General features: G+C 45.2%; 1 protein-coding gene across 3 annotated transcripts in view; it reads right to left on the bottom strand.

Annotated features, from left to right (window-relative positions):
- Positions 1 to 25490, bottom strand: part of CAPN7 (calpain 7) — a 291586-nt gene that overhangs the window by 174922 nt on the left and 91174 nt on the right. For all 3 annotated transcript variants that reach the window (XM_086942071.1, XM_086942073.1, XM_086942072.1), the window contains exons 9-11: positions 15863 to 15956; positions 4962 to 5108; positions 1684 to 1790 (exon numbers count right to left, since the gene is read on the bottom strand). In XM_086942071.1, the coding sequence (XP_086798197.1) occupies positions 1684 to 1790; positions 4962 to 5108; positions 15863 to 15956 (348 nt within the window). The remainder of the gene's footprint in view (positions 1 to 1683; positions 1791 to 4961; positions 5109 to 15862; positions 15957 to 25490) is intronic.

Below are 25490 nucleotides of genomic sequence, written 5' to 3'. Positions count from 1 at the left end.
CTGGTGCCGTTTTGTCCAGGAGGTCCCGTAGTAAGACGGCGTGCCTGTGGATGGAGCGGGTGTTGAGCAGGATGCACTGGAGGTGGTTGTTGTTGGCAGCTGTTTTGGCTGGCGCGGTGAAGGACCGAGTGCAGGTGAAGTAGCAGGCGTGGCAGGTGAAGGCACCGTGGGTGCGTTTCGGGGTGGCTTGGTAGCAGGCTGGATGTTGGCCGGTGTTGAGTGCATGGAGGGTGGCGGCATCGTAGCTCAGTCGGGTTGGCTGGCTCTGGCGGGGTCCAGGGGTTCGGGCGCTGGGCGCGGTCCAGGAGCGGACGGGCATAGACGGGCTTGCCTTTGGCGTGCCTTCGGTGGGCAATCAGCGCGCCCGCTTCGCGTGGCCACTGCGCGTACGCGTGGTTCCCGCCATTTATGGCGAAGTGGGAGGGCGGCGGGGAGCAGAGGGGGGGGGGGGAGGTGTTGGAAAGAGCGGGAAAGCGGAGCGGCCTGGGCAAGCCTGGAGAGCGAGGGCAAGCCTGGGGAGCGAGGGCAAGCCAGGAGAGCAGGGGCCCTAAGGAGAGGCAGCAGCAAGAGGGCCAAGCAGGCAGCAGCAGCAGAATCCGGGCACACGGGGGCCGTGCGGTAGTAGAGTGACCGGGTCAAGCAGCAGTTTGAGCCTCTGCATCGGCTCAACATTTATGATTCTGGGCAAATCACTTAATCTACTCGTGCCTAAAAAATAAGCATGTGACAAGATTGTAACTGGTGCTCATTTAAAGTCCACCAATATGTTCGGTGTCAGGTTTGCGCTTTATAAATTAAAAAAAAAAACAATGTACAATGTTAATTTGAAAATCAGCGCCTGCATGATAGCCTGATCGGGGACACTACATTAACTCCAAAGAAAATTACTGACTTCCAATGTATAGAAGCAAAAACTAGTTTCAGGTTTTTTTTCTAACATTTTTAGTTTGAAATCGAAGCAAGCAATGAGGAAACAAGAAATCCCAAAAAAAGGTACTACAATATGCGAGCGAGCAGCGAGTGGACATTAATAAAACAATAAATCAGTAACTGGTCCAAGCTCCATCCAAGGGACAAATCAACGATGAAAAAAGTGGAACCAGCGTACTGACTAATGAGTAGGAAGGATAAGTGGCGAAGGAGCCAACCAATGGTGAACAAAGGACAGGCAAAAAAAGCCCCTTATTAGAGTTTTTTCTTTTTAAAAAACAAAAGCGTTGCAGTGATAGGACATTAACTGTCTCTGGCAGGACCTAAAAAGATAAACCAGGTACGAACCCTGCTTAGCTACTTTAAAAGCAATATGGCTATTGTTGTAGCCCATTTGGAGGATTATGAGATAGCACTGATATTGTAATGCGACCTGTCCTATTTTGCTTCCACAAGACCTTATTTGAAAAAGAAAAACAGTCAACATGATACCTTTAATGAATACATTTAGGCTTTGTAGATATGCATAAAGAATCATGCTTGTAAGGTATTAGTCATCTATGATGGGTCTAGAGGTTCTGTTTGGTCAAATGCCTAATAATAAAACATTTTTTATAAGACAATTTTTCACAGGCTTGTGTGTTAATGCCATAAAGCTATGGAGGACTTCTACTGTACAAAGAATTCTGAATTCATAGAACTGCAAATAAATAAAACAACAATCATGAGAGGACCTGTATTTTCAGAGGTTACCTTTGGTATAACATTCTGAAAGTGTTTTGCTTGTCAAAGCTCTGACTGTCTGAATGCATAGCAATTCGTTCTGGTATCCAACCAGTCAAGGCATGGAGGTCAATATTCTGTAACACAAAAACACCAAGTAAGCACCTCTAAAATAACCATAAGATACATCTTGTAGATATGCACATTTTTAAAGCATATATGATCCTAAAGGTGAATACCACGTCATTTTATTTCAAATCTATACATGTTACAAAATTGATTTTTTTTTAAAATAAAGTGCACTAGAGCCTAATTTAATGGTCCTACCTAGGCCCGGTAGGCGACATCAAATATGAACATATGTAGTTGTTGGTCAGTATTTACAAGTGATCTACTAGTAATCTTTAGGAATCTAAAGCTTGGAAATAGAGGTTGTAGGCAACATTTTTCAGTAGCAAGTACACTCAGTAGTCTGTGACCACTCAACGGAACCCACTGGGTTAGGGAACAGCCTTTTGAAGGTGAATCATATACGTTATCAGGGCCACTGGGGGAAAATACTAAATAGTTCTATGGTGAAAACTGGCACCAGCCAGGAAATTTATGTAATGTAGCCATAGGGGTTCGTTCTAGGTTTCATATTATAATCCTCAGTACAAAGATGTTAGCACATCCAGACAAACTTGTTAAATGAATTAGAGGAGTACAAGAGCTTTCCTTTGTTAGAGCTACCAGTATAATCCGCTTCCTCGATTCAGACATTAAAGAGATTTACAGACTATTCAATTTATTTTCAGAATTGTTAATTGCTGTGTTTCTGTACATTCCACCTCTTTTTTCACTGAAATCTAGGACTAGTTATTAGTTGTTTATTATAAACAGAGGACTACAAATATAAAAATAAAAAGGGAAAACAGTGGGATCAATCCATAATCTGCAAGATCAAATAAATGGCAAAACATAATGAATCTATTGACATTTTTATAGTGCTGGGCACACCTAGATGGGAATTAATGTGCATTACATTACAGCTAACATTGTGACAATGTCAAGTAAAGAGACCGAACTAAAGAGGTGTGACTAGAGGTGGCAGTGGGCTGTACTTACAGCAGATGCGCCGGCACTTGCCTCTCAAGATAATGTTTGGGGCAGGGCATTTAGTTATAGATTCAGCACTGTACAGAGCCCATAGACTGTAACCAACTGCAGCAAAACAATTTACATATTTTGCGCAATCTATGATATTCAAGTATTTCTTCCCCTTTGACTGGTCTCTACCGACATTAGAAACCAGTCATTTGGCGACCCAATGGCGCTGTGCATTCTGATAAAATAGTTTAAAAACAGGCACCCCAGGCTTCTTACTCACAAAGCCAGTTGAAGCTCTTTCATAATCAGACTATATCAATTCAATCAAAAGAGAACACAGCTCTTTAAAGAACATTTGTGGTCTCCCTGGTGTATCAGTAAAGTGGTAGAGGAGGTGTGGGAGCATCACCATTTTAGATAATGCTATATGTCACGTAAGTGATTGAGGTTGGAGCATCCAAAAGTCACCAGGTCAGTGCAGCACTGCCAGTTAACGTTGCACATTTCCATAGTTGGCATCTCCACCTGCATGGTATATCCTCACCTTTAAATGTTTTTGTGTCACCTACAAGTGCAGTGGTGCACATGGTTCTGTTGACCGGTTTTGTTCATTAAGCGATCTCTGGAGGATTGGATATGACTTGTCACAGTTAACTTTCAATCCTGAAAGGAGGCCAAAGTTGTCCCTGGACTCCATGGTTGGAGCAACAACCACCTCTGGTTTGGAACGACAGATGAGCTCATAGTAAAGATGGTTGTTCATTATTCATAGTCTTCACAAACAAACACAGTGTTGCATTCCTGCGGTATTGTTCATTCGTCTAAGTCCCTCCATCCTCACATAACACGTTTATGGCTTTATCGCCTTTGTGAAAAGGATGTGAAAGAGAGAGCAGCCCCATTCAGTGACTCTTAAATGCCCACTGGGGAGAGATCCCTAGCCTGATGCACAGTCTTGCATTGGATAAGTGCATAGCAGTTTGACCCAGACAATGTCTTTCTTCCCAAACCTCATTCTTTCGTACCATGGATAAGTAAACCCATCCGAAAGTCTACGCCATATTGAAGAATGGGTAATATGGCCTTGAGGCTAGCTTCAGGTACACTAGCCATCAACTTAATCAGCCTGCACACATTACAAGTAGTCAACAGCCTGGAATGCTACAATTCTGGTCCAGGTACACTAATGAATCCAATACCGCTAGGAAACATACTAGAGGATTTTCTAATCAGGTTTTAGCATTGAGGGGGGACCAGTATGAGGTTTAATCTGGAGACCACAATCTTGATTAGGTAATACCACAACTAATGCCTCTCTCTAATAAAGCTGTGGTAATTAACCCTTCTCCTGCACCAAATTATATAGGGTCAAACAGAGTAAATGATATAGAGACAGCAATCTTGGGATCAACAAATTCTGAAAACTGGTATAAAACTCTACTGGCAGATTCCTGATGCCTCGACTGTCACTCGGATTCTAATGACTGTGGATTTCTGTTAGAGTAAGCAGTGAATCCAGCTTTTCTCTTTGAGTGACAGCGTGGGTAACCTCACTCAGCAACAAACATTTCTTACTGAAATATATATAAGATACAAGTTTGTAATTAATGTTTAGGTAGAGAGCGTTATACACAACTATAATGCAATAAATGGCAGATGTCTTCCTACATCAGTAGTTCTTAAACTGTGGTCCGGGGACCCCTGGGGGTCCATGAAACCTACTCAGGGGGTCCTCGGCTGCTTAAACAACTGAATAATATTCACATATTGCAGTGTATTTGAACAGAGGAGCAAAAATGAATTGAAGGCTAAAAATTAAGTTGGCATCCTCAGATTGATTCATGTGAGCCCTGTAAGTGCATCAAATAGAATAGAACATGGGCGATGGGTGGGCTCAATTGACTTTATTAAAGATCCAACCTTCCAATTACATTTTCATTTTCTATTTATAAATGTTTGTGGATTAAATAAAAGATTTCAGAATGTATGCATTTGTTTGATGAATACTTGTTTCTGTAGTTTTTGTTTATTGTTTTGCGGTACAAAGTATCTAAAATGCTTAGATCGGGTTCCCCAGTATTCTGATAATTATTTAGTGGGGGTCTCAGATTAGAGGTGTGATTAAGTGGCGGTCAACAGAACTCAAGAGGTTAAGAACCCCTGGCCTACATGTTTAATCATATGGTTGATAACATGTATATTAAAAATGCAATCCTTACAGAATTTGAGCCTGGAAAATCGTATCCTCCCATCACCTTCATGTATGCCTTCTCAATTAGAGACACCCAGAGTTCATTTCTGTTGTTGGAATATGAGCAGAGAAGCTCTCCACTGTGGTCCACAGGTAGAAAGTCATCGATTATCACCTGCACACAAAAATAACAAAATACCATCCATCATTCAAGGAAGATAACCATCTTACCCTCAAGAGAGATTTGTAAAGTCCTGTGCAGCCAAACCTTTCCAATAAAACTGCACATTTTTTTTTTATTCCTTTATTCATGTTGAAACAACTTGAAGCAGAATAGGGTTGCATGCAAACAATCTTTTTTTGCACAGTGCTCACAGTGCAGATAGTGCTTCGGAAATGGAGGCGACAGTGACAATCTGACTGTTTAGCTTTCTAATTCACAATGTGTGCAGCACAGCGGCTTTATCAATCCTTCATCTCGCTTCAACAGGCGAGTGGCTAGCTTGGGATGACATGACAAAATAAGACTATTTATGTTTAAACATCCCTGTGTGTTAATAAAATGCACTTATCCTTGCTCTTATGCAAGCAATTCTGAACCAAAAATGGCTAATGTTTCCCTTCGTTACTAACTTCCCTCCACTTTCTGCCATAGCATTCAACACCAGATAACAACCAGGCAGCTCTAAACAAATCCTGTGTCCCCTTTTCCCTCCACAGATGGGTTCTTTCCCCACTAAAGTACTTATTGTCTTCACATAAAATGTGCAAATTTTTCAGTGTGTGATGAGGTCACCCTATTGGCCTATTCCATTTTCTTTATATATGGAATAAAACCGATTGCTCGCTGTCTGGAAGCATCTACGTCTACCTTGTCGAAAGTGTCCTTGGTTTAACCTAGCAGGGTAACATTCTAGGACCTTCCAATCCGTATATAACTACATAATGATCCGTTTATGTTTTCAGTCGGCTAACATGCATGTTTTCATGCTAATATTAAATTACATGATTTGATAGCATTTACAACGACTGTCATATGCCATACACTCTTCTGCCACAATCCCCTCAAACTGTGTCCTTCCTTCTGGAATGTATGCCATGGTACTGTTCATATGTAAGCGTTAGTGACAATGTTTGGCGATTTAGCTCTGGTGAAATCAGCAAAACGTCTCAAAGGGTCTGGAACATCAAACACTGAAAGATGAAAATGAAAAGGTGTCCACCTGGTAATAGAACTTTGGTTGCTTTGTCGATTGGTTTAAGCCCACCATACGAAACAAACTGATACTTGGACATAAGGAACATTTTACACTTTTCAGTTTAAACTTTAGAGATCTCAAGACTTGCTGACAGTGCAAATCTCTGCAAACAAAGATGATGAGAGACTGGGTGGAGAATTTATTGATTCCAGCGGAAAATTGTAACAGCCTTTGACATGAGAAGAGAGGCTATCTAAAGGACAATTTTGTCCTTGTGAATGATGGTGTAAGGCTCTTGATACACACAAACCTGAAGCTCACTGAATACTATGGCAAAGGCAATTGTCAACACAAGGGAAATTACCTCTGCCAGAGGGTTCCATGTTAAGAAATTCACAAAGCAGGAGGTAATATGTTCAAATAACATATACGCTAAAAAGACCATAACTAATTTTAAATCCTACTAAGTAGCAGGATGTTTAATAGACCAAAGTAGAACAGACTATCTTGAATGTGTCTCACAATAAAGAAAAAGTATTCAAGTAGGTTGTAATGGAAGACAACTAATGCTGAAATGAATTAACATTGGCACCAGTACAGGACATATGCAAAATAAAAATGCTTTTTACACTCACTACTTTCTTCCAGACCATTGACAAAATCATAATAGACTGAATTTGTACTGTTTCATATCTCATTCTCTATCACTGATCAGTAGAATCAGGCTTTCAAGTTTAGCCATAGGAGGGAGGGGTGAAGAATGGCCTTTCCTGCTGGAAACAAAGATTCGACGCCCTGGTGCAGAAACTGAAAAATTTGCCCAGACCAGAGGTTGGTCTGGGAAATATGATTGATTCATCCAAATTAGGGACACTAGTATTATACTGCAGTTGCAGGGTCTCTTGAACTTTAGAAGACTCAAATGCAATTGAAGACAATTCTCTGAAGGAATGGTAATTTTGAGTGTTTTTTTCTGTAACAAAAAAATTATCCACAAGACTTCAGTTTTGAAGATACAAATTAGAATGAACAAACCAATCTCGTATTTTTCTTGATTGATGCATTCATTTCATCAAGAACTTTTATCTCTAAAGAGACACTTAGTAAGCACATATAAATATAAATACAAATAAAGTAAAGAATACAAATGTGGGTCATTACCCCCTCATGGGTCCTCCCCAGTCATTACAACGTGAGGAACTCACAAGCAGAGAACCAATAAAGAAAACACGCAGGACACCAGGGATCCATGCAGAGTAAAAACTTTAATCAATAAAAGATCAATGAACAACAGCATTCAAGACGCCAACAGAAAAACTGTCAGCAGAGGCATGTAAAACATCAAGCAGATAATGTCGCAAAAATGTGTGATGAGACTGCCAGGTGGCCGCCCTACAAATCTCCTGTATAGAGACCCCCGCTGCCTCAGCCCAGGAAGCAGACACAGAATGCGTCGACCGACCCTGTACATGAGACGGAGGAGGCAAATCCAAAGACTTGTAAGATTGATAGACCGCCAAACGGACCCACCGACTGATTGTGGAAGTGGAAACCTTCTTCCCTACAGCCACACCCCCACAGGAGACAAACAGGGCAGGAGAACTCCGGAACCCCAGGGAACGTTGGACGTAAATCTGGAGAGCCCTGCGAACATCCAAAGAAGGGGGAACAAGGGAATCCCCCTCAGCAGGCAAATCAGGAAGAATCACCTCCTGCTGCAAATGAAAACTAGTAGAAACCTTAGGCAGAAAAGCCGTATCAAGCCGCAAAACGACCCGATCCGGAAGGAACTACAAATAGGGAAACGAAACGAGCAAGGCACCCAACTCACCCAACCTGCGAGCGGAGGTAATGGCCAACAGGAAAGCCACCTTAGCGGACAGCCACAACAAATCCGCCTCCATCAAAGGCTCAAAAGGGGGCAACTGCAGACCACGCAAAACAGTAGGCAAATCCCAAGAAGGAATGAGAACAGGAGAAACCAGCCGCCGAAAGCTCAGAAGAAACTGACTAACCAAAGGGACCACACCCTCCAAGGAAGCCCCAGGACCCCGACAAACACGAACCGCTGCCCACTGAGCAGACAACTTGGAAGGGGAAAGGCCTTTCAAAAAACCATCTCGGAGAAACTCCAACACAGAAGTAGGAACCCCCAGTACAGGATCCACCCCATGAGAAGAACACCAAGAAACAAAAGAACCCCAATGACGACCATAGCACTTAAGGGTCGAAGGGCGGCGAGACAACTGGATGTCACGAGCCACCACCGATGAACAACCCAAAGACTCCAACGTCAACCGCTCAAGAGCCAAGCCGTCAGCTGCAAACGACGAAGACAAGGCAGAGACAGGAGCGGAATCTGAAGAGGAGACGGACACAAAGGAAGCCGGACAAACCAACCCTCCGCCAGCTTCAACAGGAGAGGAAACCAAATGCGGCGAGGCCAGAAAGGAGCAATCAACAGGACCGAAACTTTCACCCCGAATATTCTGCAGCACCCTCGGGAGGAGGGGAATGGGAGGGAATGCATACAGAAGGCCAGAAGGCCAGGGAATCGAAAGAGCATCCACGGCCCAAGCCTGAGGACACAGCACCTCCAAACAAAACCGGGGGAGGAAAGAGTTGTAAGGGGATGCAAAAAGATCGATCCAAAGAGTCCCGGACCGAAGGCAAAGGGACAGGAACAGAGGAAGAGAGAGATGGTACAGAACAGAAGATGGAAGGTCGCGGCTCAAAGCGTCCGCATGAAAATTCAACCGTCCCAGAATGTACACCGCCCTCAAGGCCAACAGATGAGATTCCGCCCAAGCACAAATCATGGAGGCCAACATGTTCAGAGACGCACACCTAGTCCCCCCCTGGCGGTTCAAGTAACTACGAGCCACCTGGTTGTCGGTACGAACCGACAGATTCGCCCCGAGGAGAGGAACCTGAAAGAACTGCACCGCCTCCCAGATAGCCGCCAACTCCCGCCAGTTCGAGGAACGGGCGCTTTCCCCCCGAGAACACCGACCCTTGGCTTCCAAGGATCCCAATGTGGCCCTCCAACCCCAGAGACTGGCAGATGTCGTCAACAAAAGGGGAGGAGGAAGACAAAACGGCACCCCCCTTCTCCAGATTGGGAGTGCAAAGCCACCAGTCCAAGTCCTGAATCAGAGCTGGAGAGAGAGGAACCAGAGTCTTGTAATCTGCCCGGGAGGGGTCCCACCGAGCCAACAGATGAGTCACTAAGGGCTTAAGATGGAGGCGAGCCCAAGGAACCACAGCAGTGGTCGCAGCCATCAACCCCTGGACCAGCAACCAAACCCGAGCTGGGGCAGAGGGATGACACAACAGATCCCGCAACAGAGTCTGTAGGGAAAAGATCCGAACAGGAGGGAGAAACACCGCCCCCAGAGAGGTGTCGAACAGACCCCCGATGAACTGAAGTCTCTGAACAGGATCCAGAAGGGACTTGGCTAAATTCACCTTGAACCCCAGCTCCTGGAACAGTGACAACGTAGCCTCCACCGCCAGAAGAGCCTGAGGGAAAGAGGAAGCAGAGACCAAACAATCATCAATATAGGGAAACACGGAGAAACCCTGATGTTGCAAAAACCCCACAGCAGGAGCCAATACCTTGGTAAAAGTCCTGGGAGCAGTGGAGAGGCCGAACGGCAGAACCCGAAACTGGAAATGCATCCCCTGGACCACAAACCTCAGGAACCGCTGACTGGCTGGATGGACCAGAACGTGCAAATAGGCGTCCTCCAAGTCCAGGGAAGCCAAAAAAATCTCCCTCCTGGATGAGGGGAATGACGGCCTGCAATGTGACCATCCGAAAATGATCCAACCGCACCAATTTGTTCAGGGAACGGAGATTCAATATGGGGCGGAAGGAACCATCGGGCTTTGGAACCAGAAACAGACGGGAATAGAACCCCAGGCCCACTTCCTCCACTGGAACCAGCGCCACTGCCCCTTTCCGGACAACATGGCGACGCCGGACAACATGGCAGACCGCCGCACGGGGTCTCTTGACAATGGGGTAACCAGAAAACGATCCAGTGGGGGAGGGCCCCGGAAGGGAATCTGGTAACCCCACCTGATGACATCCAAGACCCATTGATCGGAGATCAGAGCTGACCAACGGTCCAGAAACAAATGGAGACGAGCCCCCACAGCGGCATGGTCACTTTTGTCCAGCACCAGAGGGAGGCTGCGGCTGCTGCTGCTGCTTTTGCTGCTGAGGCCGGGATTTATAATGGAACGCGGCCCCCCGACCACGGGCCCGACCACAAAAGGGCTGAGAGGACAAAACCCCTTGAAACCCCTGCTTCTGGAAAAAATACTTTTTCTTAGGAGCAGGCTGAAAAGGCTTCAACAACTTTTTCTCCTCTGCAGAACGCTGCACCATGGTATTCAAGGCATCCCCGAAGAGACGAGGACCCTCAAAAGGCAGTTTATGGATCAAAAGTCTTCTGAGCAGCTTCAAGACGCCATGGCTTTGTCCACAGAGACCTCCTTCCTGCCACCGTAGCCCCAGCAGCCGAGGAGAAAGCCCACAAGGAATCAAAAGTGACATCCGACAGGAATTGCGCCAAAACCTCCATTTGAGCCAACACAGGAGTAGGGTCCTCATGATCCTGAAGACCGTCAAACAGCTTCTCGAAATACTTGAGCAGGACCTGTGACGCATAGGCCGCTAGTGCTAGCACGCACCGCAAAGTGAGAAGGAATTGCAGGAAACTGGGAATCAAAGTCCGCCAGGGGATACCGCTTCCCCAGGAATCACGGAATACCCTGCTTATCCACCTCAAGCCACTCTTTCGTGAGGATATCCTTCAGGTCATCATGGAAGGGGAGGTCATCCACCACAGAGGAACTATACTGTGCGTAAAACCCCTCCTCAGTCAGGGATTTAGGGTCAAACCCAAGCACCTCTCGAATATGGACCAGCATGTCAGAAAAAACTTTGTGCTGGATGTACTTTCCCTTAGGGCAATTGTCCATGTCTTCCTCATCATCCTTAGCCCGCTTAGTCGCAGGCTCCAGCAGCGCAGACTGGACAGCAGAATTAATTGAGTCCTGCAAATCAGCCCTAGAAATCTGCAAGACGTCGTCCTCCTGCAGATCCTGAACATTATGCTGCTTGGAAACAGCCTTAGCCGGCACAGGAGAAGAAGCCCCTTCACTCATGGTGAAAAAACCCAGAAGCAACCAAACAGGAAATCACCACAACAAAGGAAGTGCCCAGCAACCTCCAATAAATACTGCACCCAATCATCCAATCACGCAAAGGTGCGGTAGGTGAATGAAATAAAAAGAGGGCAGCCCTGAAGTCCCACCCACAGCCACAGGTCAAAAGAGAATGGCTGCGGGGGCCGGACGCTGCGATAGTGCAGCAGCGCCGGAATGACCCGAGGCCAGGACACCACCAAAACTTCCCGCCCCAGCCCAGCACATGAGCGGGGAGCGTACCTGACCCCAGAACAGAAGCTCAGTAGACCGGAAAACCGGAGCGGCCATGCCGTGCATTCAAGAAACAAACAGCAATAAATGCAAAACACACAAGAAAAACTCACGGAACCGCCACCAAAGGAAACTGGATCTAGGGACCGGAACCGGGAGCACCAGGCTTGTGTGTGTTCGACCTCCTTATCATGCCTCTTGCACTGAGACTCGAAAAGGGTGGGGAGAACCAACAGTTTAAAATTATCATAAGGATAGTGAAAATGCCGCTGCTACTGGCGCAGCAGGCTCTTGTTGAGCAGGGCCCGAGGGGCAGAAAGAGCCTAGCGCCTCATTATGGGGTAGAAGATTACGAGAAGCTAACCTCTAGTGAATGTGCACCATATTTATTGGCTAGAAAAATATACCTGCTTCAAATGTGTATGCTCCTTTATGTGATGCTGTTGTTAAAAGTAAGCGGCTATAAACTACATTAGGTGAAGCAGAAATAATTATGTGTGGGTCATGGTTACAGGCGCGTACAAAACCATTAAGACTAAAGATGTGTGTGCTCTTTTCCAAATTTTGATGACTGATGTTTCGAACCAGCGATCAGCTATTTTAACCATCAAGTGCCTTTAGATAGCTAATATTAAGGCAATCTGTTTTTCATTTTATTCTGATAAGTTTTTTGGGGGGAAACAATCTATGCGCCTCTATCTATGCACTTTAAAGATTGAAACATTTAGAAATTAATTCTTTAAAAAAAAAAATCTTGAAAATTTACCGTGAAAACACTACAATACCTTCGAATCAACAATAACCTCGGGAATTTGTACCTGGGAGAAAGTCTGTTCGGGTCAACAGCTTGTGGTGGGCTGCTGAGGTGAGTGAGTGTAGGTCACTGGATGCATTCATGCACGTCATCACGTGCCTTGCGCTAACAACAGAACAGTTTACAAGTCAGCCATGGGCAGGCTCTGCATGATAAATGTTCGCAGGGCTGTCATTGATAGCGCTTTTGCGCGCTACTAGATTGACGGCGCCAGACCCAAACGTGAAGGTACACTTTTAAAATAGGCTCAGTGGTGCGTGCAATGCAGTAGCATTTACACACACTGGGCAATCAAGGCTTAGTTATGTTGCGCAACGCACTTTGGCTGCCAATGATGATTTAGTGTCCTGTTGATACTGCTGAAGCCCCAAAATAGTGCCGCCTGGGGCGGACCGCCCCCCTCACCCCCCCTAGCTACGCCGCTGTGACAGTGACAATCTGACTGTTTAGCTTTCTAATTCACAATATGTGCAGCAAAGCGGCTTCATCAATCCTTCATCTCGCTTCAACAGGCGAGTGGCTAGCTTGGGATGACATGACAATATAAGACTATGTTTAAACACCGCTGTGTGTTAACAGAATGCCCTTATCCTTGCTCTTATGCAAGCAATTCTGAACCAAAAATGGCTAATGTTTCCCTTCATTACTAACTCCCCTTCACATTCTGCCATAACATTCAACACCAGATAACAACCAGGCAGCTCTAAACAAATCCTGTGCCCCCTTTTCCCTCCACAGATGGGTTCTTTCCCCACTAAAGTACTTATTGTCTTCACATAAAATGTGCTAATTGTTCAGTGTGTGACGAGGTCACCCTATTGGCCTATTCCATTGTATTTATATATGGAATAAAACCTATTGCTCGCTGTCTGGAAGCATCTACGTCTACCTTGTCGAAAGTGTCCTTGGTTTAACCTAGCAGGGTAACATTCTTCGACCTTCCAATCCGTATATAACTACATAATGATCAATTTATGTTTTCAGTCGGCAAACATGCATGTTTTTCATGCTAATATTAAATTACATGATTTGATAGAATTTACAACGACTGTCATATGCCATACACTCTTCTGCCACAATCCCCTCAAACTGTGTCCTTCTTTATGCAATGTATGCCATGGTACTGTTCATATGTAAGCGTTAGTGACAATGTTTGCCGATTTAGCTCTGGTGAAATCAGCAAAACGTCTCAAAGGGTCTGGAACATCAGACACTGAAAGATGAAAATGAAAAGGTGTCCACCTGGTAATAGAACTTTGGTTGCTTTGTCGATTAGTTTAAGCCCACCATACGAAACAAACTGATACTTGGACATAAGGAAAATTTTACACTTTTCAGTTCATACTTTAGAGATCTCAAGACTTGCTGACAATGCAAATCTCTGCAAACAGAGGATGAGAGACTGGGTGGAGAATTTATTGATTCCAGCGGAAAATTGTAACAGCCTTTGAAATGAGAAGAGAGGCTATCTAAAGGACAATTTTGTCCTTGTGAATGATGGTGTAAGGCTCTTGATACACACAAACCTGAAGCTCACAGAATGCAATGGCAAAGGAAATTATCAACACAAAGGAAATTACCTCTGCCAGAGGGTTAAGAAATTCACAAAGCAGGAGGTAATATGTTCAAATAGCATATACGCTAAAAAGACCATAACTAATTTTAAATCCTAAGTAGCAGGATGTTTAATAGACCAAAGTAGAAACAGACTATCTTGAATGGTGGAGTTTTGTGGCTCACTGGTTAGAGGCGGCAGACCCGGAAGCAGAGAACGGCCCGGGACCAGGGTTCAATTCCAGACGCGGCAGGGTCGTGGACTAGGGTCAACGAACTCGATAATTCTCACCTCGGTGCCTACTCTAACCAGGGATCACACTCGGCAACTCTGGGCATTAAGCTTGCCTCATCGCTACAATGGCCCCCCACAGACGCCAGATGCCTGGTTTCACCTTGGAGATACCCAGAAGAGACCATCTTACAGGGAAAGCCAGGACGGGTTCCCCAGCAGTCTTCAGCGTCAGGACACCCCGAGATGGGGAACAGTGCGCTTTACAAGTATCACCATTACATTTTTTTTAATGTGTCTCACAATCAAGAAAAAGTATTCAAGTAGGTTGTAATGGAAGACAACTAATGCTGAAATGAATTCACATTGGCACCAGTACAGGACACATGCAAAATAAAAATGCTTTTTACACTCCCAACTTTCTTCCAGACCATTGACAAAATCATAATAGAGTGAATTTGTACTGTTTCATATCTCATTCTCTATCACCGAGGACTATGGCCTGATCAGCAGAATCAGTCTTTCAAGTTTAGCCATAGGAGGGAGGGGTGAAGAATGGCCTTTCCTGCTGGAAACAAAGATTCAACGCCCTGGTGCAGCAACAGAAAGTTTTGTTGAGACCAGAAGTTGGTCTGTGAAACATGATTGCTGAATCCAAATTAGGGACACTAGTATTATACCGCAGTTGCAGGGTCTCTTGAACTTTAGAAGACTCAAATGAAATGGAAGACAATTATCTGAAGGAATGCTAATTTTGAGTGTTTTTTTCTGTAACTAAAAAATCTATCCACAGGACTTCAGTTTTGAAGATACAAATTAGAATGAACAAACCAATCTCCTATTCTTCTTGATTGATGCATTAATTTCATCAAGAACTTTTATCTCTAAAGAGCCACTGAGTAAGCACATACAAATATAAATACAAATAAAGTAAAGAAAACAAATGTGGGGCATTTTAAGCTGAAAATGAGTCACCTAAAATGCTCAGAGCAAGGCCGGACAGGCAGTAGCAGGCGTTTTCCCCGCGAGTCGGAAGGGTGGGGGGTGGGGGGGTGGTTTTCGAGCAGTGGGGGCTGCTTTTGTCACTGGGGACCGGGTTGCAGCAGTGCTACAATATCGTCCCCCCTCCCCAGTAACAAAAGCAGCAGCACTACTAAAGCAACAGCAGTGCTGCTTCTCACCAGCAACCCTTCTGTCCCAGGCCGGGCCAGCTGAATTGCCAGGGCTGGTTTGTGTTCCTAGTCCGGCCCTGGCCCCACACTTTTCTAAATAAATATTAATTCCACATTCATAACATTTCACAGCCAATAAAAAGAAAGCATAGTAAAAATAGGTAGAGATAGAAGCTGAAAGATAGGACACTAAAATTATAATTCATGAATATGCGGAGAACACTTTAGATTTATGCGTGTCCCAATTTATTTCAATATTTAGAGAGCTGGCATCATGTGCATGTCAAGTAGCTCAGTATTAAACACATGGACATCTCATGAAGTTGTAAAGCTGCTGTTTATATGTCAAACAGTTAAAAGGTGAAATGTGTACCGCATATATAAAGAGACTTCATAAATGTCATACTTGAAGGCGCAGGCTTTCCTGCTAGGTTTCTATAAAAGAAAAAGTTGTATTTCAGATTGATACTGGATACGTTATCAAAATAGTAACATTTAAAAGTTTACCTTTCGAGGTACTCCATTGAGGTGAAGTTTAACCATATACTTTCCACAGGGGTTGTATTCAGGCTCCCCTTTTTTATTCTGAGGGTAAATTATGCTACAAAAAAGGAAACGGTTATTTGTTATAAAAATGGCCAGAATTGTTGGTAAAGTAACTTCCCAGACATAGATACAGGCATTCATTGATTTTGGGGCTCACCTTGTGAATACAGGTTTGGTCCTGAAGTGAATGAAGTGCAATTCAACTTGGGTAACAAAACCTATATGAAATGTTACCAAAGACATGGGGAGACATGTCATTTTTCGAATCTGGAAAAGTGTTTTGCTCATCTTCTTTAAGTCGGCCTTGAAGACAGCTGCCCCACTTCAAGGAAATCCACACAGTATGGCATGATATTGAAAGCTTGAGCACAATGTTCAAGCTAAAGAACTTTTAAAATTGCTTTGGGAAGCCCAGATTATGTTTATTTACTTGGAGAATTTGTTTAGGCAGAACAGAAACAGGGTACAACACTATAAAAAAAACCTAACTCCTCGAAATGTCTCAAACTAAGATGCAGACTCCTTCTGTATTCAGTACCAAGAATGCTGCTACCAGAACATAAATCACAGCTGCTTCCAACACCATTGCAGCACTACCCCAACATTCAGCACCAGAGTCTCCAACAACTAGGAGCCAATACAAGCCCTTTGCCAGTTGGTACAACTAACCTCAATGATGCATTCTCTGGAGAACCTGTTGACACCTTTATAACTGCTGCTGCCTCCCAGGTCACGAGAACACTGAGCTACTTGGATGGTAGCTAGATAGACTATCTGTGACAAATCACAAGACATCCTTCTACAACTCTCATAAGAAAAATAAGGAACAGGAAAAAGTCACTGTGTACAAGCTCACATCTGCCTGTTAAACCCCAGAGAAACGGAGACTTTCCAGCTCACTACAAATATACTACATTTCCAAGTCTATATATAGCACAGGTCTAATTTAAATATACAATCCTCTTTTCAATACAGAGGTTTCAACTAATAACACAAAGCATAACATTAATGTTTTCTATATTTTGAAAAGGTACAGGAAGGGGTAATGCTGATGACATTTTTACAGTTAATGTTGTAGCAGGGGTGTGGAATTCCAATAGCCCCACTCCCACTCCCAAGACATATTGTTTGGGGTCAAGGACAACAAGTTTTCATGTTTATTTTGTCCTTGGGACAGGTAGGTAGGCCCAACCCCCTGCAGCACAAGCCCTTTGGCTGACACTTTACAGTACCACATTATGGATTAGGGTAGGAGATTGTCCTTAGTTAAGGTAATATTTGTGCCCAAATGTTAATGTTGTCCTAACTTGTACTAATGGTTCATCAATGCAAACCCTTTCTTATTAGAGTGAGCGCTCTAAGGGAATGTTGTAAACTTGGAATGCATCACTGACAGTGGTTCCAGTGTAAAAATGTGTACACACATATTTGCAAAATGAGGCTACATACAATGCTCCCAGAACGCTCTCTAACTGGATGCTTATATCTGCAGAAGCTTGAAAGCAAGATTGATGATCCTTTGCTTTTCAAATAAAATGTTCACAAAAAATGCAAATAGGGAAAACAACATTTTGCTAAACTACTGTGAAATTGTAGGTTACATTTCTTTGAAGTATCATTTAGTAAAATGTGTTGATACATGCTAGTATTTCCAAAATATATTCATAAGGGAAAATCAGTGTGTTGTAGTTTCTCCTTTAATAATGTACATTCCTTGCCAAGAATGTACCTATGTCATTGCATTGGAATGTGAGGTGGGGAGTTGGGTTCAGTTATTACATGGTCTTTGCTTGAACAACTTGCCTCCCTGTTGGGTGTCAATAAACCTTTTATCACACTACCTTGTGTGCATCCATCTTTATATCACAGTGCAACCAATTTGAACAAGATTATGGGAAACATGAAAATAAACAAGCATTGGCGAAGACAACAGGTCTGATATTGGTGGCCAATTTTTTGGTTTTGTCAATGTGTGTGGTTTTTAGGTCGAGCAGACGTACTCTCAATGCGTGAGCATTGAGAGTGCCTGCTCCAGACCTAATGTGGCCCGTATTTAGGAAAGTGGACACGACTCAGACGCGCGCTTTTGCAGTCTCAGTTTTGACCGCGCAGATCAACTCACAGCCCCTGCTCACACACAGCCAGCCCCCACCCCTCGGCATGCACGCACACACACACAGGCGCGCACAGACACACAGGCGCGCGCGCGCACACACACGCGCACACACACACACACACACACACACACGCTGCCCCCCCTCCCCCCTCCCCTCTCCTCCCCCCTGCATACACACAGACACGCAAGCACGGAGCCCCACTCACCCGGACTTCTACTCGTCCCGCTCCGGGGCTGCTCACTCCGACGTAATACAGGCACAGGGACACCGGCACTCCGCTCCTTGGCTTCCCGGGCGGACGCCGGCTGCACGCAGGGCTCTCCTCTCTCTGCACCGGAGCCATGCGCCAGCCACTGCAGCCTGCCTCCTGGGAAGCTCCGGTCGCGAGTCCGGCCCCGCCCCCGTCCCAACAAAGGTTGCCTGGCTTCCTGTTGAAGCCGGGCTGCGGCGGTGAGTTTGCTTTCGTTACAGTGGCGGCACCTAAACCCATATAGGTTGCAGGACAAGTGGAAGCAGGAAAAAAATGCAGCTTTGTACTTAGCTGAAACGTGACGGACACAAATAATAATGAAACAGACCTCTTTTGTTTAATTTTACCAATTTCATTTGGCAAACGCTCCTTTCATAAAAGCAAGGCCAGCTATAAAATATTTTTAGGAAACTTAAGGCAATTACATTACAAGTTTTAAAAAACGAGTCACTAGACAGATGTGAAAATGTACACCAAGCCAAACAAGACATGCACCAAACTTCTCATTTTATGTCCAGCTGTGCTGGCAAGAGTTTTTGCTGGAACAAATTTAGGTGGAGAATCATTTTTTTTTGGAAATATATTAACCGATTTAAGCAATTGAAAATCGTAATACTGCTCTACCATTCGGGACATTTTACATTGACACATCATTTCACCTAAACTTTTGAGGGCAGGGACTAAAACTTTGGACACCATATTTGACACAGCTATATGATATATGTTTGCAAAGAGCACTAGTCCACGGACACCTCTCATATAAACTGTACACATGTAGATGCAATTAACAATCTTCCTTAGAGTTACTCTGCTTCCTCTTCTGCTTTCACCACTGTGCCTCTCTCTTCTGGTGTTGTGCCTCTCTTCTGCTGCTCTACCTCTCTCTTCTGCTGCTGTGCCTCTCTCTTCTGCCGCTGTGCCTCTCTCTTCTGCTGCTGTACCTCTCTCTTCTGCTGCTGTGCCTCTCTCTTCTGCTGCTGTGCCTCTCTCTTCTGCTGCTGTGTCTCTCTCTTCTGCTGCTGTGTCTCTCTCTTCTGCTGCTGTGCCTCTCTCTTCTGCCGCTGTGCCTCTCTCTTCTGCCGCTGTGCCTCTCTCTTCTGTTGCTGTACCTCTCTTCTGCTGCTGTACCTCTCTCTTCTGCCGCTGTGCCACCCTCTTCTGCCGCTGTGCCACCCTCTTCTGCCGCCGTGCCACCCTCTTCTGCTGCTGTGCCACCCTCTTCTGCTGCTGTGCCACCCTCTTCTGCTGCTGTGCCACCCTCTTCTGCCGCTGTGCCACCCTCTTCTGCCACTGTGCCACCCTCTTCTGCCGCTGTGCCACCCTCTTCTGCCGCTGTGCCACCCCCTTCTGATGCTATGTCACCCTCTTCTGCTACTGTGCCACCCTCTTAAGCCGCTGTGTCTTTCTTGTGCTGCTGTACCTCTCTTCTGACGCTGTGCCTCTTTCTTCTGCCCTGTGCTTCTCTTCTGCCTCTGTGCCTCCCTCTTCTGCCACTGTGCCACACTCTTCGGTCGTTGTGCCTCTTTCTGCTGCAGTGCCTCTCTTAACACTGTGCCTCTCTCTTCTGCCGCTGTGCCTCTCTCTTCTGCCGCCGTGCCTCTCTCTTCTGCCGCTGTGCCTCCCACCTCTGCCCCTGTGCCTCCCTCTTCTGCCCCTGTGCCTCCCTCTTCTGCCCCTGTGCCTCTTTCTTGTGCTGCGGTGGCTCTCTCTTGTGCTGCTGTGTCTCTCTTCTGCCGCTATGCCTCTCTCTTCCTCAATTGTGCCTCTCTTCCTCAATTGTGCCTCTCTCTTCCTCAATTGTGCCTCTCTCTTCCTCAATTGTGCCTCTCTCTTCCTCAATTGTGCCTCTCTTCCTCAATTGTGCCTCGCTCTTCCTCAATTGTGCCTCTCTTCTGCCGCTGTGCCTCTCTCTTCCTCCATTGTGCCCCTCTCTTCCTCCATTGTGCCTCTCTCTTCCTCCATTGTGCCCCTCTCTTCCTCCATTGTGCCCCTCTCTTCCTCCATTGTGCCCCTCTCTTCCTCCGCTGTGCCTCTCTCTTCCTCCGCTGTGCCTCTCTCTTCCTCCGCTGTGCCTCTCTCTTCCTCCGCTGTGCCTCTCTCTTCCTCCGCTGTGCCTCTCTCTTCCTCCGCTGTGCCTCTCTTCTGCCGCTGTGCCTCTCTTCTGCCGCTGTGCCTCTCTTCTGCCGCTGTGCCTCTCTTCTGCCGCTGTGCCTCTCTTCTGCCGCTGTGCCTCTCTTCTGCCGCTGTGCCTCTCTTCTGCCGCTGTGCCTCTCTTCTGCCGCTGTGCCTCTCTTCTGCCGCTGTGCCTCTCTTCTGCCGCTGTGCCTCTCTTCTGCCGCTGTGCCTCTCTTCTGCCTCTGTGCCTCTCTTCCTCCGCTGTGCCTCTCTTCCTCCGCTGTGCCTCTCTTCTGCCGCTGTGCCTCTCTTCTGCCGCTGTGCCTCTCTTCTGCCGCTGTGCCTCTCTTCTGCCGCTGTGCCTCTCTCTTCTGCCGCTGTGCCTCTCTCTTCTGCCGCTGTGCCTCTCTTCTGCCGCTGTGCCTCTCTCTTCTGCCGCTGTGCCTCTCTCTTCTGCCGCTGTGCCTCTCTCTTCTGCCGCTGTGCCTCTCTTCTGCCGCTGTGCCTCTCTCTTCTGCCGCTGTGCCTCTCTCTTCTGCCGCTGTGCCTCTCTCTTCTGCCGCTGTGCCTCTCTTTTCCTCCATTGTGCCTCTCTTTTCCTCCATTGTGCCTCTCTTCTGCCGCTGTGCCTCTCTTTTGCCGCTGTGCCTCTCTTCTGCCGCTGTGCCTCTCTTCTGCCGCTGTGCCTCTCTTCTGCCGCTGTGCCTCTCTCTTCTGCCGCTGTCGCTGTGCCTCTCTCTTCTGCCGCTGTGCCTCCCTCTTCTGCCGCTGTGCCTCCTTCTTGCGCCGCTGGGCTGCCCTCTTGCGCCACTTTATCTCACTCTTGTGCCGCCATTGGTTACAGACCCCACAGCTGTTGGTGCCTGTGTGAAGGGGACAGGGGACATAGTACATGTACTTTTATATGTCCAGTTTAAGGACTGGGAACAAAAATAGGTTTCGTCTTTAGAATTAAATGCATTTTATTATGTTATGTTACTGGTCCTTTTTTGGTTTTTGTGCGGTATGGCTCTGAACTATCTGCTATGTGTTTTGCAGTACTACCGTGTGCTGCCTGTACTGAGGGTTGCTGCACAGTTCTGGTATATACACATCAAGTAGGTGAGGATTAGTGTGCAAGGGTTTTGGTTCTGCAGTTGTATTGGTTTATGTGTGTGTGGTCTTCAACACTTGTTCGTCTTCACAACTCTTAGATCCTTTATTCTCTTCTGTCATAGCTCCCCTCTCTTTCACCCTCCTTCTTTTCAATTCTCTACACCCCTTTCTCATTTTTTTGCACCCTCACACACACTGCACACACTGCACCCTCACACACACAGCATACACTGCACCCTTACACACACTGCACCCTCACACATACTGCACCCTCAGACACACTGCACCCTCACACACACTGCACCCTCACACACACTGCACCCTCAGACACACTGCACCCTCACACATACTGCACCCTCACACATACTGCACCCTCACACACACTGCACCCTCACACACACTGCACCCTCACACACACTGCACCCTCACACACACTGCACCCTCACACACTGAACACACTGCACCCTCACACACACTGTACACACCGCACCCTCACACTCACACTCTGCACCCTCACACACACTACACACACTGCACCCGCACACACTGCACTGCACCATCACACACACTGCGCACCCTGCACCCTCACACACACTGCGCACCCTCACACACACTGCGCACCCTCACACACACTGCGCACCCTCACACACACTGCGCACCCTCACACACACTGCGCACCCTCACACACACTGCGCACCCTCACACACTGTGCACCCTCACACCCTGCGCACCCTCACTCCCTGCGCACCCTCACACTCTGCAATGGAACATACACTCCAAATACCACTCAGTGCCACATAACACTGTATATATCTGTCGTCCTCCCACTATCTATCGCCCTCACTCTATCTATCTATCTATCTATCTATCGCATCACCATAGCATCACTCAGCTCCACCACAGCATCACTCAGGGGCACCACAACATCACTGTGCGCTACCACAGCATCACTAAACGCTCCAGCATCACTCGTCGTCACCACAACATCAGTCAGCGCCACCACAGCATCAATCTGTGCAACCATTCAACAACAACTGGTTCAAATGTGTTCTCTCAATGTTTCAAACTTTATTACAAATGTCACAAAAATATGTTAATATTTCACTTCTGTTCTTGGATTTTCGTCAAAATAAAATACAATGAACATAATCTTCACAAAAGTTATTTACAAAAGCATTTGCCATTATAAATTACAATAACTTTTATTCAAGTATTAATTATTAAAAAAAGCCATTTTTATTTGTAATATCAATACATCTAAGTCATGTAAATACAACACATAATACATTACAAATGCTATAGGTGTCACATTTGCGAAAGTTAAAACTATTAGCATTGTAAATGACGAAGCTATTAATTTTGCTATTTTCAAAACCAACACATAAATAAAAAAATTGTCATTTACAATACCAATAGCTCAAACTTTCCTAATGCGAGACCTATTGCATTGCAAATGCTTGTTTTGATATGGTTTTAATAAAACTTTGTGAGAGCTGTCAGGCCCCCTCTATTATAACAAAAATGAGCGAAAAGCAATAATATTTTCAGTCTCAAAAACCACACATTGCCACAGAAGTCCCTGGCACTGAACAAAATTACTTTGTGGGCTAATATGCTCCTTGCGAAAGAGCAGAAGCCTGTCACAGGATAGATGGATAAAGAGAGAGCGAGAGATAGAATTATAATAAAAACAGAAGGTCTTGGTTAACATCAGACCTAATTTGATGCCCAATTCTTAAAGAAAGTCCCAAAAGTGCATCCATGGTTTGTCCTGCATTAGTGCAAATTTACGGCTTTCATGAATTCCCAACAATTCACAGAAGTAGACCAGGAAATCGTGCACCTAGAAAATATTTATGAACTGCCTTTGAGTATGAGCAAATATGCAGGCATAGATTTGCTCATGCGAAAATCTGTGTAGTGTTTACATGTTCACTTTCCCTTCAACGACTTTTTTTCCCCAACCCTGGAAGAAGTTTTATTTCTGCCTTTGTCAGGAGTAAATGTTCAACCTTTCTCAGGATGGGTGAAGATTAAAGAAGAGCTGACAAAATATCATAAAACATGCAATTTAGTTGGGTTGCATGCACTCAAAGGGCCTTCCATCTCAGGAACTATTGCTTAACTCTACCTCCAGCCCCATTATGTGGATCTGCGGAAATAAGGCAAAATAAGAAAATTGCTAGGATTCAAGTCCTGCTATATTGTGAGCCCTGGCACAATCATAAGGGTTCATATCAGAGCGTTTATATACTGAGATGGCTGCCATAATTTGTCACTGCACTATGTGCCAACAAAGAGATAAGTGGATTGCTTTACTGTAGATTTATGAAGCAACCTGTCCCATGGACAAGTAGATATTTGATCAAATTCCACACCCCTGTTGTAGCTGATTTTAAATCAATTTATAGTGTTAGTATTTGAGACTGGGCCTCTATATTCCTTGACTAGGTTATCCCTGGTCTCCACTATAGCTGCATGTGAATGTGTACTTTACTGACTACAAACGCTGTGCCTGTACAGTTCAATCAAACTTTCTCTGCAAGCACCCCTCTATAGGTACGCATAGGAATATTAACATCCCTTCAACAAATACATCTGCAGTGGATAATCTTTATTTGGAAACGTGATGTTACATGGAATTTACCCATACATCTCATAACACATTTTTAAATTATTTACAGATTTGTCAATGATGTGAAGCAAGTGCCATGGTCCAGCCTTTAGTTACTGCTTTAAAATGGTTGGGAAATGAAGAAAACAGAAATCAAAAGTGGTAATGAACCTCCTGCATGTCAGAGAGAGACAGAAGTTGCACTGAGAGATATATATCAAAACGTAATTAGCAAGCTTGCAAAAAGGAAAGGAAGCTGGATGAGACGTCAAATTTAAGAAATGTTGGAATAGGAGAAGCAGCACTGAGAAGAGAAATCCAGGGGATGTACAAGGAAGGTGCAGAAAGAAGGCAAAGAGAGCAGAAGGTAGGGGCAAGGAGAGAGTGTAGGGGTAGATTGTGCATGCAGGAAAGAGAGGGACTTGAAGGAGCTCAAAGGTAGAATGGACTGGAGCAAATGAATCTGATGGTAGAAAAGAACAACGTTTGCTGGCTGGAAGGAATAAATGTATGCTTCCCCTAAATAAGTCTATACATATATGAAAATGCCTGCCCCTAATGCCACACTAATATTTTGAGGGGTGTATCCCATGGGGCGAAACACCATTGTACAGAAAAGATGTGATCAATTACAATCCTATAGGTAAACCCGCAAGCGTGATGCATAGGACAAAAAAACAGGGAACCCATCCCCATGTTCAATTCAAAATCTAACTACCTTCCTAAGCAATACGAAGTATCTCATGATATTTAGGAGTGATACCAAGTAAATATTTTAGGTGTGAAAATCTTGCTAAGTTACATGATGGAGTTTACACTGCACAAGAGTATATGACAACTAGTTCAGATTGTATAAAAAAGGCTGCACAGGAGACTTGTGTCACTATATAATCACACAGGTATTCATATATATATTTACTAGCAGCTCTTCCCGACGTTGTCCGGGTATGAATTGCTGCCAGCCAGTAGTATATTGTTTTGTAGGATTTCGTTTTGATAGCATTTCTTATCTGTGACAGGCCTGTGAAACGCTCAGATTCACAGTGCACTGCTGATGCACTTAAGAGTGCGCGTTCAGTAGTGCGTGAACTCGACTTTCCCTACTTTTTTTTCCTTGCAATATTATATAGCGTGAACTTGACAACATGGCATGAGCACAGTTTACATTACAGAAGAACACATTCATTTGTGGTAGGCACAGGGAGACAACGCGATTTGCCTGGAATCACAGGATGTTGAGCTGATGCAGAGATTCGAACGTAGCTTCCCAGCTCTAAAGTTCGCAATTCTAGAACTTGTGGCGGGAGGTGTGTCTAAAAGTGTATGTCGGTACTGGCCATCAATGAGAGAGACCTGTGCATTTTTCAAATGGGTGGTGAAAAAATATGAGTATGTTGC

The sequence above is a fragment of the Lissotriton vulgaris genome, chromosome 10 (assembly GCF_964263255.1).
Source record: "Lissotriton vulgaris chromosome 10, aLisVul1.2, whole genome shotgun sequence".
Classification (NCBI taxonomy): domain Eukaryota; kingdom Metazoa; phylum Chordata; class Amphibia; order Caudata; family Salamandridae; genus Lissotriton; species Lissotriton vulgaris.
Note: the sequence above shows the minus strand (reverse complement) of the source record. Positions and strands in the feature narration are given on the sequence as shown.